Raw genomic sequence first — 16121 nt, forward strand, 5'->3', positions numbered from 1 at the left:
CTTACATTTTATTTGAAGATAGGCACTGTATCATTTAAAAAAGAAAGAAAAAGAAATTCAGTTCAATGAAACAATGAAGGTGTATTGAAATTTCAGTTGTAATTGATTATAATTGATATATTCTTATGGTAAAACTTATATAACTAACTTAGTTACCTGCAGGTTTCACCATGGTAATGCCATGTTTTTGGTTTTATTATATAAATCAAGATATTACCATCTGATGTACCACTGTAATATCATAGAACATTTAGTAAGGGAGATGATAGAGCCTTGATACAACAGTTTATTAAGATTATTTTGGTTTATTTTGATGTAAATGTTTTACAGAAAATTACAGGTGTCAGGTAAAGATGGGGAAAATGTCATGAATTACACAAGCATTACATTACATAGATTAAAAACATATAATTATGGAACTGAAACTGAAAAACAAACCATAAAGAACCTTCATCCCACATACATAATGTTTTTTACACAAAATTATTTTTATCTTTCATATCAGGGATATAAATTCATTCACTGTAATGGACAGGTGTGATGATCAGTGGGGTTGAGTTTTCACCTCCGTAGTTTAAGGATGGGCCAAAATATGGATAGAGTTTCCCAGTGAAAGACTGACCAGTGAAAGAGTAGATAAGAGAGCTGGACTCCACATCATAAAAGGAGACCAGACCCTCCTCATAATCCACATACACACCGACCCGCTGCGGCTTCACTCTCAGAGACAGAGAGACAGAGGGACCAGCACAGGCTTTATATTCATCTCCATTCCTCAGCTGCACTGTCCAAAATCCATTATTCGGTCTCAGTCTGATCTCTCCCTTCCTTTTAATGGATTCTTGGGCCATTCCTAAAGTCCAGTTAGTCTTTCCCTTCACCTGCACCTCAAAATAAAATCTCCTTGAGGAGAATCTCTCATTTCCCAGTATATTTGGACCATGATCAAATCTCTCTGGGTTGTTTGGGAGTTTCTGCCAAATGTCTCCACATCTCACTTGTTTTCTATCATCAGACAGGATGAGTTGAGGATGAGCTGTATCAGGATCCAGAGTTACATCCACTGAGAAAATAGAGAATGTGAATAACAACTTCACAAAACAAACATGTTCTTTGACGATGCAGATTTTAATATTTAATTGAGTTTTTAATGAGAATGTAGTGCAGCGATGAAACTATGAGAGTATGAATGTAATCTAGTGTAGTGCAGAGAGCTCACTGTACCTGCATACTGCTGCATCCACTTCAGCTCTGTAGAGACACATGACAACAAAACATCACAACATCTTTGAGATGTTTCATGACTTATAGACAAGTTTTAAGATACTATATAAAGCAGTGGTTCTCAATTCCATTCAATTTTGTATGTCTTCCTTATTTAACACACCTGATTCAGATCATTAGCTCTTTAGGAGGGAGATCCATGAACTGAATCGAGGGCGTCAGGCACACAAAATGTGCAGAGCAGTGGTACCCACAGATTTAAAGAATTGTGTGCAGCGTTATATTTTTATCTGATCAGTGTAATTGACTTGCCAGTTTGAGTAAGTTTCTCATGTAGAGTTTCCTGCAGTTGAGTCACAACTCTCCTCAGAGTCTTCAGATTCTTATGAGTCTTCATACTGATCTTAGACCAGTTACTGGTTTTTGTAGGGCTGCGCAGAGATGAGTAAATCTACAGCAGACGAAAAGAGAAATCCTTCAGCATGCATGGGGAGTGTCATATACTGCACTATGATTGATTAGAGAAATGTTCATTGACCGTTATGACATCTTCAGTCCGTGAAATCTGTTGCAGTTTATTGTTTCTCATCTTCAGCTCAGCGATGTCCCGCTCCAGCTCTCCAATGAGTTCTTGCTCATCTTTCTCTGCTGCTTTCTGCTGCTCCTCCATCTCCTCCAGCAGATCAGTCTGACATCTCTCAATGGAGCGGATGAGATCAGTGAAGAGCTCCACACGGGCTGCTTTCTCCTTCTCTGTGTTTCTCTGCTCAACCAATCCAATCAACAAATTATTAGTGCCGCTGTCTGCATGCTGCACAGTTCATGTTACAGACGTTATTATATTTAAATGATTGTGTCCAATAAGCAACCACCCAAAACCACTCACTTTTCTGACTTCTGCTGAGTTTTTAATGTCTTGAATCTTCTTGATTCTGTCTTGGATCTTCTGCTGCACGTCTTGGATCATCAACTCAGTCTAACAGAGGAAATGTATGACGGGGAGTAATTAATGATATCGTTTTAATTAATAAGTGAAATATTATTTTAACATGGGTAACACTTGGTACTCACCTCTTCAATAGAAACAGAGTTGTGGTTCTTGTGGTCTGTGACATTACACGTCTGACACACACACGTCTGATCATCTCTACAGAACAGCTCCAGAGGTCTCTCGTGTTTCTGACACATATAGTCCTCCAGATTACTCACAGGATCCATCAGTTTGTGTTTCTTCAAACCTGTCACTCTCAAATGACGCTCCAGATGAGTTTGACAGTAGGAGCTCTGACACACCAGACACGACTTCAGGGCTTTCAGCTTTCTTTCCTCACAGATGTCACACAGAACGTCAGTTGTTTTCTCAGAACTTTTCTTTTTACAGTGATCTACGAGCTCTCGGAGTGTGGTATTAATCTTGAGATCAGGTCTTTGCTTGAATGTTTCTTTACAGTATGGACAGCAGTAGGTCTGGCTGTTGTCCCAGTGTTTATTCAGACAGGTCTTGCAGAAGTTGTGTCCACATGGAGTCGTGACTGGATCAGTGAACACCTCCAGACATATCGAGCATGGAACCTCAGTTAGTGGATCACTGGAGGATGACATGTCTGGAAAGAAAATTACGAAGATAAATCACCTACACTATTAATCTGAACTTTGAACACAGTTCAAACACACACTGACACTTAAGTTTCTCATTTCCTTAAAAACTTTTTAATCTAATGTTTCCCACTTGCTTGCTTAAGGTTATTTATGATTATGCAAACTCCTTCAGGACTGTTAATAAAGAATCCCACGATGCACCTCACGAAGCTGGTTAAATGTAAAGAGTGTCAAGAGACAAAGTGTGGCGACTCTGAAGAAACTCAAATATGTAAGAGATAATTTACAGTCAGCTGGTCATTATTGCAAAATGAACCCAAACAAGTAGATCAGTAGCCTAATGTGAAACACTAGTACTGTACTTCACAGAACTGTACATTTTAAATATTATGAGAAGAATGAAAGTCATTCATGCACTGAATCATTATTTTCTGGTTTATTGACATACGTGGAGGTTCTTCGCTACTCCGTCTCCTGATTTTTCTAGCTTTCTTTGATGTTGGTGAAGATTCTGCCATCGTTCTTTCCCTCTTCAAGCCTTTTCAAGAAAAAACAAAACAAAACAATGAATGCAACACATTTTGACGGTGATTATTATTATTTATTTTTTATAGATGAGCAAGAGCAGAACGAGAAGCAAAGGAATTAAACAACTGTTTATAAAGAATCCCATGATTCACCTTATGAAGCTGATTGTATGTAAAGAGTATCTAGAGAAAAAGGGTTTGAAGAACTTTGACTTTGAATAAATGTAAATATGTAAATCATACAGTCAGCTGGTCATTATTGCAAAATTAACACAGACAAGGTGACCGGTACCCTAATGTGATATACTAATACTGTACTTTCCTGAAATGTACATATTAAATGTTAGCATATGAGAAGAGTGAAAGTTATTCATGCCCTAATTCATTATTGTCTTGGTTACTGACTTACTTGCTTTTGTTGTTGTTGGTGAAGATTCTGCCATTGCTCTTTCCCTCTTCAAGCCTTTTCAAGAAGAAGAAGAAGAAGAAAAAAAAGTGTACAACCCAAAATTTGACTTAAAGAAACAACTAATTTGCTTCTTGATAGTGAGTATATATTTGGTCACTCAGGTATAAATATGAATATAAATATGGTATAAATGAAATCTTTCCTCAAAAGTTTAGGGTAACTTATTCTTCATTCTATTATCTAAGGTCTTTTATGTTTTTACAACTGATTTGAAGATTTCTTTGTTGTCTGGGTATATAAGGGAAGTGACAAAGTGACTTTGGGATTCTATAGCCAGAAAACACCATGCAGTGTGTGAGGGTCTCTGGAGCTTTGCACTAGAACTCTCACACTGCTGTCAGGTAAGCATTTCGTTTTTTTATTCCAAAGTGTAATTGTGTTAAGCACATTGTGCCCATAGAACACACTGTATAGATGTTTGTGCTACTACATGTGCACATAGTTTATTCTTTAAAACACATAATTGCTTTGCTGTAAGTGTTCTTTGGAATACTTAGGTAAAAGATTGTAGATGCTATGCGTTTAGACTTTGTGACTGTTAAATTTGTTTGTCTCCTGCGTGGAACACTTGGCTATTTCCCATATAGCCACAGTCTCTGCAGCTAACAGAGATTAATGTTAAAGTTCTCTAAACAAGAAATGTTCACTTTTTAAAACTTAATATCAAAACAAATTATTACCATTTAATGAATGTTTATATTAAAGTGTTAAAATCGTATTGATAGTGAAGTAAACACGATCACTCCTTGTGAAAGAGTGTAAACTCATTGAACATAAAGAAAAACATTCACTGAACAGTCTGAGCTATGATCCGCTGTTAAAATCAGAAACAGCAAGTACAAGGTACCGGTAATATAATTAACTACAAATATCCACAAACTAAACAGATATATTGTATGACCAAGTGTAGTTTCCATCTTGTTTCATCTAAATGCAATTTTCACCTGCAGTGTGTACAGTCTGTCTGAAGGTCTTTTACTTCCTGTTTCTTTTTTATGTTGCGTGACAAAATGACAGAAACACCAAACTACTACCAGTCAAATACTTACTTTAATACAATTCTGATACCATTTCAGTGCAGTAAACAGCTAAAGTAGTTGAGTGTTTGACATCAGATGTTTAAACCTGGCTCTGTATAACTTATTCCAGTTTTGACAGAAACTTGACTAAACCAGACCACTTCTATTAGAAACCTGTTCAGGACAATCTCCCTTATATTTCTATCACTTACCTGTGAGTATCAGATGTGTCCACAAGGATCTTTGAACGGCTCAATAAATATTCTGTTGTTGAAAGAGGTTGATCGTTTCAGGTGTCCATATTGTTTTTGATCAATTTTCACTTTCTCTGAAGGTGTGTTCGACTTGAAGCGGCGCTGCGCAGAATGATCAGTGTATGACATCAAAGTGCCGCGAGAGCTATTCGAAAGCACAGGATCCGTCTGCTCTCTCATCGCTCTCTCATCGCTCTCGCGGTACTGTGATGTCATACACTGATCATTCTGCGCAGCGCCGCTTCAAGTCGAACACACCTTGAATCTTTCATGGAACTCAAGGGACGTCAGAGCTCCTCCTGTATTTATAGATTTAAATCTGCAGTCCATAACTTCTTTTTGTGTTCAAATTTACAAAATCTATTTTCCAAACCGTGTTTTTGGCGTATCCTGAATCACTATGGTACACCTATAATAAGTGTTTATATTCGGACTATTTGGGGAGTAGCCCAGTACTGCGTGATTTGTCATAGACATAAACAGAGAGAAGTAGTTCCGGCTACAGTGCTCTTCCGCAACACGCACGCAGTTCTGTTTATTAACCGCTAGAGCGCCAAAAGTTATGGACTACAGTTAAGTAGTTAAACTAAAGTTTACTGGTATTACTATCCTTGTGGAGTCATTTGGTCTCCATAACATAAAGGATTACTAACACACACACACACACACACACACATTAATAAAAAAAATAATAAAAATAAATAATAATAATAATAATAATAATACATAAATAAATTTAACAAAACATAACTTTATCAATTACCCAAATATAGATAAATATCCCAAAATCTATGAAAATGAAGAAAGGTACCTTACATTTTTTCCCCTCATCTTGCCTTGCAAGCTTCTCTCGCACATTTTCATGAAGAATGCTCCTGTATTTACCACGACTGACACAGCAAAGCTGCTGTCCTCTTCCTTTGGTTTGTTACCTGTAAAATATATGATGATTAGAGGGGGATCTGTAAATGCGCAGGTGGGAATATATTACTTGCAAATGGAAAAGATTCAAAGCATTTAAAATCCATAGTGATAGTGACTTAATATAGCACTTTTAGCTTGTCATGTGTGATCAGCAGTGTTGGGGAAAGTTACTTTTAAAAGTAATGCATTACAATACTGCGTTACTCCTTAAAAAAGTAACTAATTATGTTACTTAGTTACTTTTTCTGAAAAGTAATGCGTTACTTTACTTTCGCGTTACTTTTTAAATATGAGGAGGGCTTGATTGTTTGTTTTTTAATATAAGAAGTTCTATTTATAGCAAATGTAAAAAGCCCTTTCACACCAAAAATTGTAATGAATAAACCTCAAGCTGAAGGAAAAGTAAATTCACGTCTGTACAGTAGAAGAAGGTTCAATACTCTTCACAAATAATACAAAAAAACAAAACAATGAAGCACAATTGTTAGTTTATCTAAAGTCATTTTTGCATATTATTATGGTTGAACTGGATCATCAAAGGTCAGCAGCAAAAACATTGGTTAATAAAATGGGATTAGATACATTTGTGTTATTTAACATTTAATTATTGCAGGTTTGTGTCATATTCTGAGTTTTAACTGTTTCAATTCATTTTGATGAATACTAAATCAGTTTTTTTTTTGTTTTGTTTTTTTGCCAGTGGGATGAATTAATGCACATTCACATTTAGTCTAGAACTACAGTAAGATCATGTTCACACAGCAGCGCACACAACGCCTCTCTACTTCCGATTTCTCTCAACATGGGGACAGGAGACTTGTCAGTCAATAAATGGGAAAACATTTACTTTTGAAAAAGTAACTCAGATATTTTCTTGTAAATTAAAAAGTAATGCGTTACTTTACTAGTTACTTTAAAAAAAAGTATTCTGATTACGTAACTCGCGTTACTTGTAATGCGTTATCCCCAACACTGCTGATCAGGGTGAGCTGATGGGCAACAATTCATTAAAAACTTCTAACATCACGTGTTTCCACACTATATCTCCAGTAAAAAATCTGTACTAATCCTGCAAAATGAATAACTTCAGATAAGTACAAAAATAGTACATATTACAAACACAACCAGTAATGGTACATCTCGCTCTTCAAATGCAAAAAACAAACAAACAACAACAAAAAAAAAACATTATTTATAGTTGTGTCTGATATATTGAATATTACTGGTAGTTATAATATTGATTATATAATAAATATTACAAAATCGGATCTTTGAATTTTGTTCAGTTGCGTTAAATTGACAATTAAATCGTTTAGTTAAAATAAACTATTGCATTTTCAGCAGCCAAATTTCTTGGTCCACAGCACGCGATCACATTCTGATATCAGAATGCAGTAAGATAAATTATAAGACACGATTAATTCACCTCCAGAGTCCATATAACAAGAAATGCCAGTTTTGTGCCGAAATCGGTGACCTATCGAAAACTGTGAGCAGGGGTCGCTGTTCAGCAAATGTTCTCGCGGGAGCGCACGTTTGATCAGACGCTGAAGCCGAATGATCAGCATCAGAGGAGACGAGCGGTGCTGTAAAACGTTTCATGGCTGCATCCGAAAACTTAGGCAGCTGCCTTGCTGCCTTATGAGGCAATGACTCTGCAGGCAGCGTTTATGCATGAAGGCACCTCATGAAACTGATTTCGGACAGGCTTCTGAGGCAGCGTAACGGTTTAACTATCTACAACAAAATAGAACAAGTTTTGGTGATAACTAAACAAATATTTAATTACTATAATACTCATTTCTCGCTAGAAATAACGTCAAAAGTGCAAAAAGTTAATCAGAAATATACATTTACACACAAACTAACCACCAAACGCAACTTCCAGCCGCCATCTTTATTTTTTTAGCTCAACCGTCTCGGAATGGAACGCGGGATATCAAAGGCAGCGAAGAATACATCTATGCTGCCTTCAAAAATCGATCAGATGAAGGCATTTCAGGAGACAGGAAGTGAAGCTAACTTTGGATTCGGACGTGCCTTTATGCCTTCCTACCTTGGAATGTGTCCTCCGAAGGCAGCATTTTTCAGTTTTTGGATGCAGCCAACATCTTAAGACTAGAGAAAACAAGCTAGATTGTCACCAGTATATAAATGCGTATAGAGAAAATAAATGAAACATTAATGCTGCTGTTGTTGTCTACTAATGGGTAACCCTTATGAGATGTTTGAGCTCTTGTATAACATATTCTGATTATCTGATAAATGTAGATCTTATCTTTATTCTTATTACTAGTTCCTGTAATTACCCAATAATGTTGGAGATCTACAGTTTGTTCCTTAGTAATGCTTATGATTGCAGTTGGCTAGGGTCACTGAAAATGACAAGTAAAATTTCATATAGCCTGGCTAGCTATCAAAATGTTACCACTCTTTATTTCATAATAACTGACTAAAATGTTTAATAAAGTGACTTGTGATGTGTGAGCTCCTCTTCTTTCTATCTTACATAAATAAAGCATATGATCAGATATTGATAGCCTAGATGTAGAGAGATACAGATAGATAGATGTAGATGCAGTAGCATCTGACAGGCTAAATTTAAAGCTACTGATTATAATGCATGCGACTATAATGCTTAATAAAGTGATTATGTGATGTGTCAGGTCCTCTTATTTTTCTCATTTAAACAAAAGTCCTTTGATATGTACCTACACTGTTATACCTAAAATTGTTTTAACACAAATTAATTAAGTACATTAAACATAAACATTATTATTTGTTTATGTAGTAAGTACTCAGGTTTTTGAGTTAGGTGTACCATTTACACAAGTTTTATTATCTATTGAATTTTTTAAGTTGAATCAACTTAACTAAGCTTATTTGAGTCCGTTGTCAATGGCAACGTATAGTGGAACACAGCACGAAGAAGCTGATTGGGCAGAGCTGGCTGTTTGAACTGACGCCATGCAGGCACTGCAACCGATTTGGACCGCTTTTTATATGTAGTTCATAATCTAATAGTTAATCAGTATCTGGTCAGTGATCTTCATTAAACAAAAATAAAAATAAACAAGCACCAATCAAAGTCTCAGTCTTTGCAAGAAAAGATAGTCATGGCTTATCGCTTTATGCCTCTTGATGAGAGCATCTCAAACCGTTCAAAAATAAATAAAAAAATCAGTGCAAAATTGCTAAGAAATTAGGTCTTTCACCATGTGTGATACATTGTATTGACAAAAGTATTGGGACACACCCTTCTAATGAACAGGTTTGACTACTTTAGTAATTTCCATCAAGTCAAGTACTTTATTGTCATTGTGTAGCATAACGAAATTTATCTTGTGACAACCCCAAGGTGTATTTAAAATAAAGCAATACAACTAGTTAAGAATATATACTAAAATACGAAAATACAAAATTAAATAGTCAATAATGAATGATTGAATAATTATCATAGCGATACAATAAAAGATAAAATATAAAAGGAGACTAAATTATTTATTTTATTTTTTATTTTATTTAACCTTTATTTAACCAGAAGAGACTCTCTGAGATTAAAAATATCTTTCGCAGGAGTGTCCTGGCCAAAATGGGCAGCAATACCATCACAAAATATTACAACACAAACAGACTAAAAACAGTTACATATCATTGAGTCAATTTTCATTTGTCGAATAACTGTTTTAAAATGATCCAAAGACAGCAAATTTTGTAATTTCAGTTTATTATCGTACAACATATTTAAAATTACTCAGAATATTGCAAGATGCCAAGTACAGTGTTAATACAAGTATAACACTGTTAGTATAGCAGCATAAATAATTATTAGTGAACTTCTTATTGAGAGGTAAGTCACATTGCCGACGTAGCTTATCTTACATGGTCAGACAGGGAGATATCAGAGTTCAACACAATTATTGCTGTTGGGAAAAAACAAAACAAAACAAAGAAACATTTTTTTAGTCTATTTGTGCGTACTCGGATGGATTGGAAACGCCTCCCAGATAGGAGAAGCTGAAACAAGTTATGGCTAGGATAAGTGTTGTCCTTAATGATGTTATTTGCCCTTCTCAAACAGCGAGTTTTCTAAAAGTGTTCAAGTGATGGTGGGTCATTACCAACAATGTCCTGTGCTGTTTTTACAACCTTATGGTAGACACTTGTCACTTCAGCTGCTGTGATTTTATTTAGGTTGCTATCTTTTGTTGGAGAGAAAAAAACTTGTCAAGCTATCATTAACATTTCTTTGGTATGCATCTCTCTTGTGAGTTTCCCCATCTCCATGCCTCCTTACATCCCCCTCACCTACATGTGTGATGGTGAAACTTCGGTGACATACACAGCACTCTCCTTTTTTAGGGTCATCTGTAAATGGTTTAACCATGTATATTTTTTCTCCCATTCCTTATTATAAGAACAAAGTCGCTTTTTCTTCTCAGGAGCTCCCAATAGATCCATTTTTTCTGTTGCCAGCTTTTTTCTCTCTCTCTGTGTTTTCCTGCTCTGGCGCTACCATCGTGCGCTGCCCATGTTCAGTGTTTTCTAATTATTTTTATTATATATATATATATATATATATATATATATATATATATATATATATATATATATATATATAATTTATTTTTAATATGGAATTGTAATTTAAAGGAATATGAAATAAAACGTTACAGAAAAAATACTAATAAAAAATAAAACAGACAAAAATTGAAATGCGGACACTGCTTATGACTCACGGGACGCGGGACAGAGCCTCCCATTTCAGGACTGTCCCACAAAATGCGGGGCGGGTGGTCACCCTATACCACACTGTAAGGTTCTGAACCTCCTCCCTATGCAACTTCATTGTTGTTTGTTATGAGCCCAATGACTGTTGTGTCATCTGCAAATTTAACCAGGATATTTGATTCGTGGGTAGCTTGACAGTCATGAGTAAAAAGAGCATAAAGGAGTGGGCTCAGTACACATCCTTGTGGTACACCAGTACTCAAAGTTAAGGTAGAGGATGTATGCTTGTCCAACCGCACTGACTGGGGGGCGATTGGTAAGAAAGTCCAATAACCAGCTGCATGTTGAAGAAATTAATCCTAATGCATGAAGTTTGTTGATCAGTTGGCTTGGTACAATGGTGTTAAATGCCGAGCTGTAGTCAACGAAGAACATCCTGATGTACGTGTTGGCCTTTTCCAGATGTGAAAGGGCAGCATGCATAGCTACACAGATGGCATCCTCAGTCGATCTATTTGCCCGATATGCAAACTGATATTGATCTAGATCAGCTGGTATAGAATCTTTGATATGAGTGATTACTAGTAGTTCAAAACATTTAGCAATGACAGGAGTGAGAGCAATCGGTCATTAAGACATGTTATCATGTTTTGTTTTTTGGAACAGGCATGATGGCCGTGGATTTCAGGCACGTGGGAACTGTAATTGAGGAGAGGTTGAAAATGTTTGTAAAAACACTCTGCCAGTTGGTCAGATGTCAATGATCAGGTTTTGATCCTTTTAATGACGTTTGTCTGAAGTATCGTGGTTCTGATCCTGTAAGAATGTAGTGTAAAAAAGAGAGTCAGGTCACTGAAGGTCATCAGCATTATTATCAGGGATCATGAGAAAGCTGAACGTCAGAAACACTGTCTGTTCAAACCACAAATAGGTCAACTTAATAAAAATAACATTTCATTTTACAACCCATGCAGTCTGGCTTGTAAAATGTAATACTGGGCTCCAGGCTTATTGTTGAACAGTGTGCTTCATGTTGACTGCTCGATCAGTGATTTGTGTTTGTTGCTTCAGCCCAGATCTCCCATGAATCACCGCCGCCGCACCCAGCACCGGCTCACGCTCGCTTCTCTTTGAGCTCAACTCAGTCACGTTTCTCAGGTGCTGCATCTGTGTTCTCATGTCAAGCATCTCACAATCCCATTCAAACAGTGCTCACGCTGCGTTCACCTGAAACACAGAGCTTCATCCAGCAGCGATAAGACTAAACTATGTCATGCATTTTGATCTGATTATGTGAGATGTGATTTCATGTCCTCATGACCAGAGAGGAAAACAGTCCCTTCATGCTGTCATCCATCAGAGGATCCAAACACCACAGCAATAAGAGAAAACACATTCTGACTTTTCCTGAGGAACATGTGATTGGTGTTTGGTACAGTTTGTAACAGCACAACAATGGTGCTAAAGCCTTCTTGATGTATTCATCAAGTCGCTTTGGAGAAAAGTGATTGACAAACTTACCATGAATCAAGCTCAGGTCTGTAGATGTGTTCAGTGTGTGTCTGTGAGGTTTCCAGCGGTTTCTGATCCAGCAGAATCAATGCAGCAGCAGCACATTCTCCTCAACAACAACAAACATGATCTGAGGAACACCACACACACACACACACACACACACACACACACACAGTGCTAGAGGTTTCAGCACAATACTAGCAGCACCAGTACTAGTGATTAGTAGTTAACACCTCTAATTTATCATAATATGATGATGTAACAGAAACTATGAACTCTCTCTTTTCTAGCACTTTAGATACGGTTGCTCCTTTACGCTTAAGGAAGATTAAGGATAAGAGTCCAACACCGTGGTATAATGAGCACACTCGCATCCTAAAGAGAGCAGCCCGGAAAATGGAGTGCAGCTGGAAGAACTAAACTAGAGGTATTTCGTAAAGCTTGGCAGGAAAGTACCCTATCCTACAGAAAAGCATTAAAAACTGCTAGATCTGATTACTTTTAGTCTATTTTAGAAGAAAACAAACACAAACCCAAGTATTTATTCAATACAGTGACTAAATTAATGAAAAATAAAGCATTAACAGGTGTTGACATTTCCCAACAGCACAGCAGTTTTTTACAATTGTTAGGACACATCTCTCAATACTAAAGTCACTTTTTCAAAACTCTTCACACAGTGAGCACAACAGCAGTCTGTGGGAGCTAAACTATGGATAATTTTTCATTGCTTTGGCACAACATGCATTCATTGACTACTTCTTTCAAATTCCATGAATTCTTTTCTCATTTCGACACAACTGTCAAAACTCTGTGTACCTACAGCCCAGTTTGCACACGTTTACATACACTTTTCAAAATTGTTAAACTTGAGTTCAAAACAATAACATAATACAAAAAATTCTGCATTTCTACAATAATGTTTCATTAAAATATATTTAGAAAAAGAAAATGAAATGCTATCAAAACTGTTGGACCAACCACAGGTGATTCCTTTTGTAGCTGAAGACCTACATGTGTTACTCCTTTACATAAATTCATTATCATCTATAAAAAGTATTTGCATTGAATAATCTGCATTGTGATGTAAACATGGACCAAGCCGGACACAGAGAAGTGTCTGAAAGAGCAAGAGGGAGACGTATGCGTGGTGGAAGAAGAATAAGAGGAAGATCAAGAGCTGTAGTCTCAGATGAGATCAGGCCAACTATAACTGATCATGTAATAAATCATGGTCTTTCAATGAGAGAGGCTGGTCTGCGAGTGCAGCCAATTCATCACTAAACACCAGTGACTTGTACATATGGGTTCAGTCATTTTAGACACTTTCAAAACTGTTGCAACAGAGATGGAAATACAATTTTTAAATAAATTAATTAGGTTTCCATCTTCGTTGCCACAATTTTGGAAATGCCTTTTTCTGTTCTAAAGAAGGGGGCGTCCCGATACTTTTGTCCATATAGTGTATGTACAAGTCATTGGTGTTTAGTGATGAGTTTTAGGCTCAAGATCTGCATTTAAAGTCACACCAGAGGTGTTCAGCTTGGATTAGGACTTGGCTTTCTGCAGACCAGTCAAGTTCTTCCACACTGACTCAATCAATCATTTCTTTTTGAACCTTGCCTTATACACAGAGACACTGACATGTTAGAATAGAAAAGAGTCCTGTCCAAACTGTTGCTATAAAATTAGAAGCAAACAATTCCCTAGAATATCATTATATGCTTAAACATTAAGATTTGTACTCATGGAAATTACTAAAGTAGTCAGACCTGTTCATTAGAAGGAGGTGACCCAATACTTCTGGCAATATAGTGTATCAGCAGAAGATTGCCAGGGATGGATCAGGCATGCCAAAAGATTATTTCCTAGGTGTATTGCCCTAGATGATATACGATGTGATGTGGATGAGAATCTGTGGCCAAATGCAGTACATAGAGTTGATTAGGATTCCTACAATACAATACATACAAATGTATATACAAATTCTTACATTTTGGAATAACTTTGAAAAGTAAATATATATATATATATATATATATATATTGAAACATATTGCATCATGTCTAATTCATCGGGAGGTCATTCTGCTCGTAGTTTCAAGTGTCTTTGCAATGAATGGAAGAAGGGATACTGGTCTGTAGTGTTCTAAAAGTGCTGGATTTAGAGAGGGTTTTTTAAGCAGTGGGGTTACCCGAGCCTGCTTAAATGCTGTGGGAAATGTATCAGTGTGAAGAGAGGTGTTGATAATGTGAGTAAGCGCAGGTGTGACTGAAGAAGAAATGGCCTGAAGGAGGTGAGTGGGGATGGGATCTAGCGGACAGGTAGTGGGATGATTGGAAAGGATGAGTTTGGAGACCTCCGCCTCCGAGAGAGAGAGAAGGAGGTGAGAGAGTGTGTGTTGTCGGTAAGAAGTTATCAGTTTGTGGTGGGAGGAATTGGTCACTGATGGTTCTTGTTTTATTTGTAAAGAAAATTGCAAAGTCATCAGCTGTAAGAGTTGATGAAGGAGGAAGGGGAGGAGGACAGAGAAGAAAAGAGAAAGTTTTGAAAAGTGTGCGAGAGTCTGAACAGTTGTTGATTTTGTTGTGGTAGTATGTCGTTTTAGCAATGGAGATATTTGCAGAGAAGGAAGAGAGGAGTGACTGATACGCACTAAGGTCAGTAGAGTTTTTAGATTTGTGCCGCTTCCTCTCTGCAGCCCTTAGTTTAGCGCGATGTTCATGGAGAACATCAGACAACCAGGGGGCAGAGGGGGTAGTGCGTGCTGGTCTGGATGAAAGGGGGCAAAAGTTGTCCAGGCAAGATGTTAAAGTGGAGCAAAGAGTGTCAGTAGCACTGTTTGTGTCCAATGCTGAAAACTGGGAGGGTGAAGGAAGTGCAGATGAAACCATTGAGGAAAGGCAAGAGGGAGAGAGCGAGCGTAGGTTACGGCGAAAGGTGACCTGTGGGGGAGTATGTGCTGTGTCCGGAGATAGTGTGAGGTTAGAAGTGATGAGGAAGTGGTCTGTGGTGTGCAGTGGAGTAACAAATGTGTTGTCAGTGGAGCAGTAGCGTGTGTAGATGAGGTCCAGTTGGTTACCTGATTTGTGAGTAGCCATAGTAGACACTTGCTTGAGGTCAAATGAAGTGAGAAGAGTGTTGAAGTCAGCAGCCTGGGGTTTTTCTAGGTGGATGTTGAAGTCATCAAGCAGTACCAGAGGAGTACCATCTTCAGGAAAGTTTGAGAGCAATACATCCAACTCCTCCAAGAAGTTACCCAGTTGACCTGGGGGACGATACACAACTACAACGTGGATTTTAACAGGGTGGGTAATAGTAATAGCATGAGATTCAAATTAACTGTTGCCTGTAAGAGATGGTAGAAGATCAAATTTCCAATAATTTGAAATAAGGAGACCCGTACCTCCACCCCTCCCAATTGTGCGAGGAGTGTGGGAAAAAGTGAAATTAGTGGAGAGAGCTGCAGGAGTGGCAGTGTCCTGAGGTTTGATCCAAGTCTCAGTTAGGGTCATGAGTAGCAATAGAAGGAATAAAGTCTGCTTTGTTTACAGCCAACATGATCTCACAGAATTCCGTGTAATGACCATGGACTTAATTAACCCCCGAATCTGTGGTGGCATCACGGAATCGCCGAAAATTCCGTGATGGGCTCACAGAAGTGATACCAATGTAAGTCAGTGACAGGCATCAGTCGTGAACCACGCACGGATCTACTGGTTCAACACTTTAAATAAGAAACCCTTAGCATCAATATGCCGACGCGATACTGGGAAATTTATCGTCATCATTATTGTTCAGAACTGGGTAGGTTTAGGGTAGGGGTGGGGTCAGGTACTCCAGTGAAAGTATAAATTTA

At 37.5% G+C, this 16121-nt stretch overlaps 1 protein-coding gene across 3 annotated transcripts; it reads right to left on the minus strand.

The window, feature by feature from the left end:
* Positions 1–277: 277 nt before the first annotated feature.
* LOC131543462 (E3 ubiquitin-protein ligase TRIM39-like) lies at positions 278–15844 on the minus strand. 3 transcript variants are annotated; one of them, XM_058780837.1, is made up of 12 exons: positions 15345–15844; positions 14035–14177; positions 12269–12389; positions 5909–6024; positions 3760–3813; positions 3272–3361; positions 2296–2828; positions 2111–2200; positions 1763–1987; positions 1537–1675; positions 1225–1251; positions 278–1063 (listed from the first exon to the last, which is right to left on the minus strand). In XM_058780837.1, exons 5-12 carry the CDS (start codon positions 3791–3793, stop codon positions 516–518), a joined length of 1686 nt encoding a protein of 561 aa, XP_058636820.1. In that variant the 5' UTR covers positions 3794–3813; positions 5909–6024; positions 12269–12389; positions 14035–14177; positions 15345–15844; the 3' UTR covers positions 278–515. The 3 variants fall into 3 exon arrangements, with proteins under 3 accessions (XP_058636820.1, XP_058636821.1, XP_058636819.1); XM_058780838.1 differs by having other exon boundaries at positions 14035–14215; XM_058780836.1 differs by lacking the exons at positions 5909–6024; positions 12269–12389; positions 14035–14177; positions 15345–15844 and adding an exon at positions 5051–5154.
* Between the last annotated feature and the right edge of the window lie 277 nt (positions 15845–16121).

The sequence above is a fragment of the Onychostoma macrolepis genome, chromosome 07 (genome assembly GCF_012432095.1).
Source record: "Onychostoma macrolepis isolate SWU-2019 chromosome 07, ASM1243209v1, whole genome shotgun sequence".
Taxonomy (NCBI): Eukaryota; Metazoa; Chordata; class Actinopteri; order Cypriniformes; family Cyprinidae; genus Onychostoma; species Onychostoma macrolepis.

What these genes read in the sequence shown, in the direction of transcription:
- LOC131543462 (XM_058780837.1), bottom strand. Translation starts at nt 3,793, where the DNA reads ATGGCAGAATCTTCACCAACAACAACAAAAGCAA. An exon ending in GAGTAGCGAAGAACCTCCAC is followed by an intron (nt 2,829 to 3,271) that starts GTATGTCAATAA and finishes TTTTCTTTCCAG; the next exon opens with ACATGTCATCCTCCAGTGAT. An exon ending in GGACTGAAGATGTCATAACG is followed by an intron (nt 1,676 to 1,762) that starts GTCAATGAACAT and finishes CGTCTGCTGTAG; the next exon opens with ATTTACTCATCTCTGCGCAG.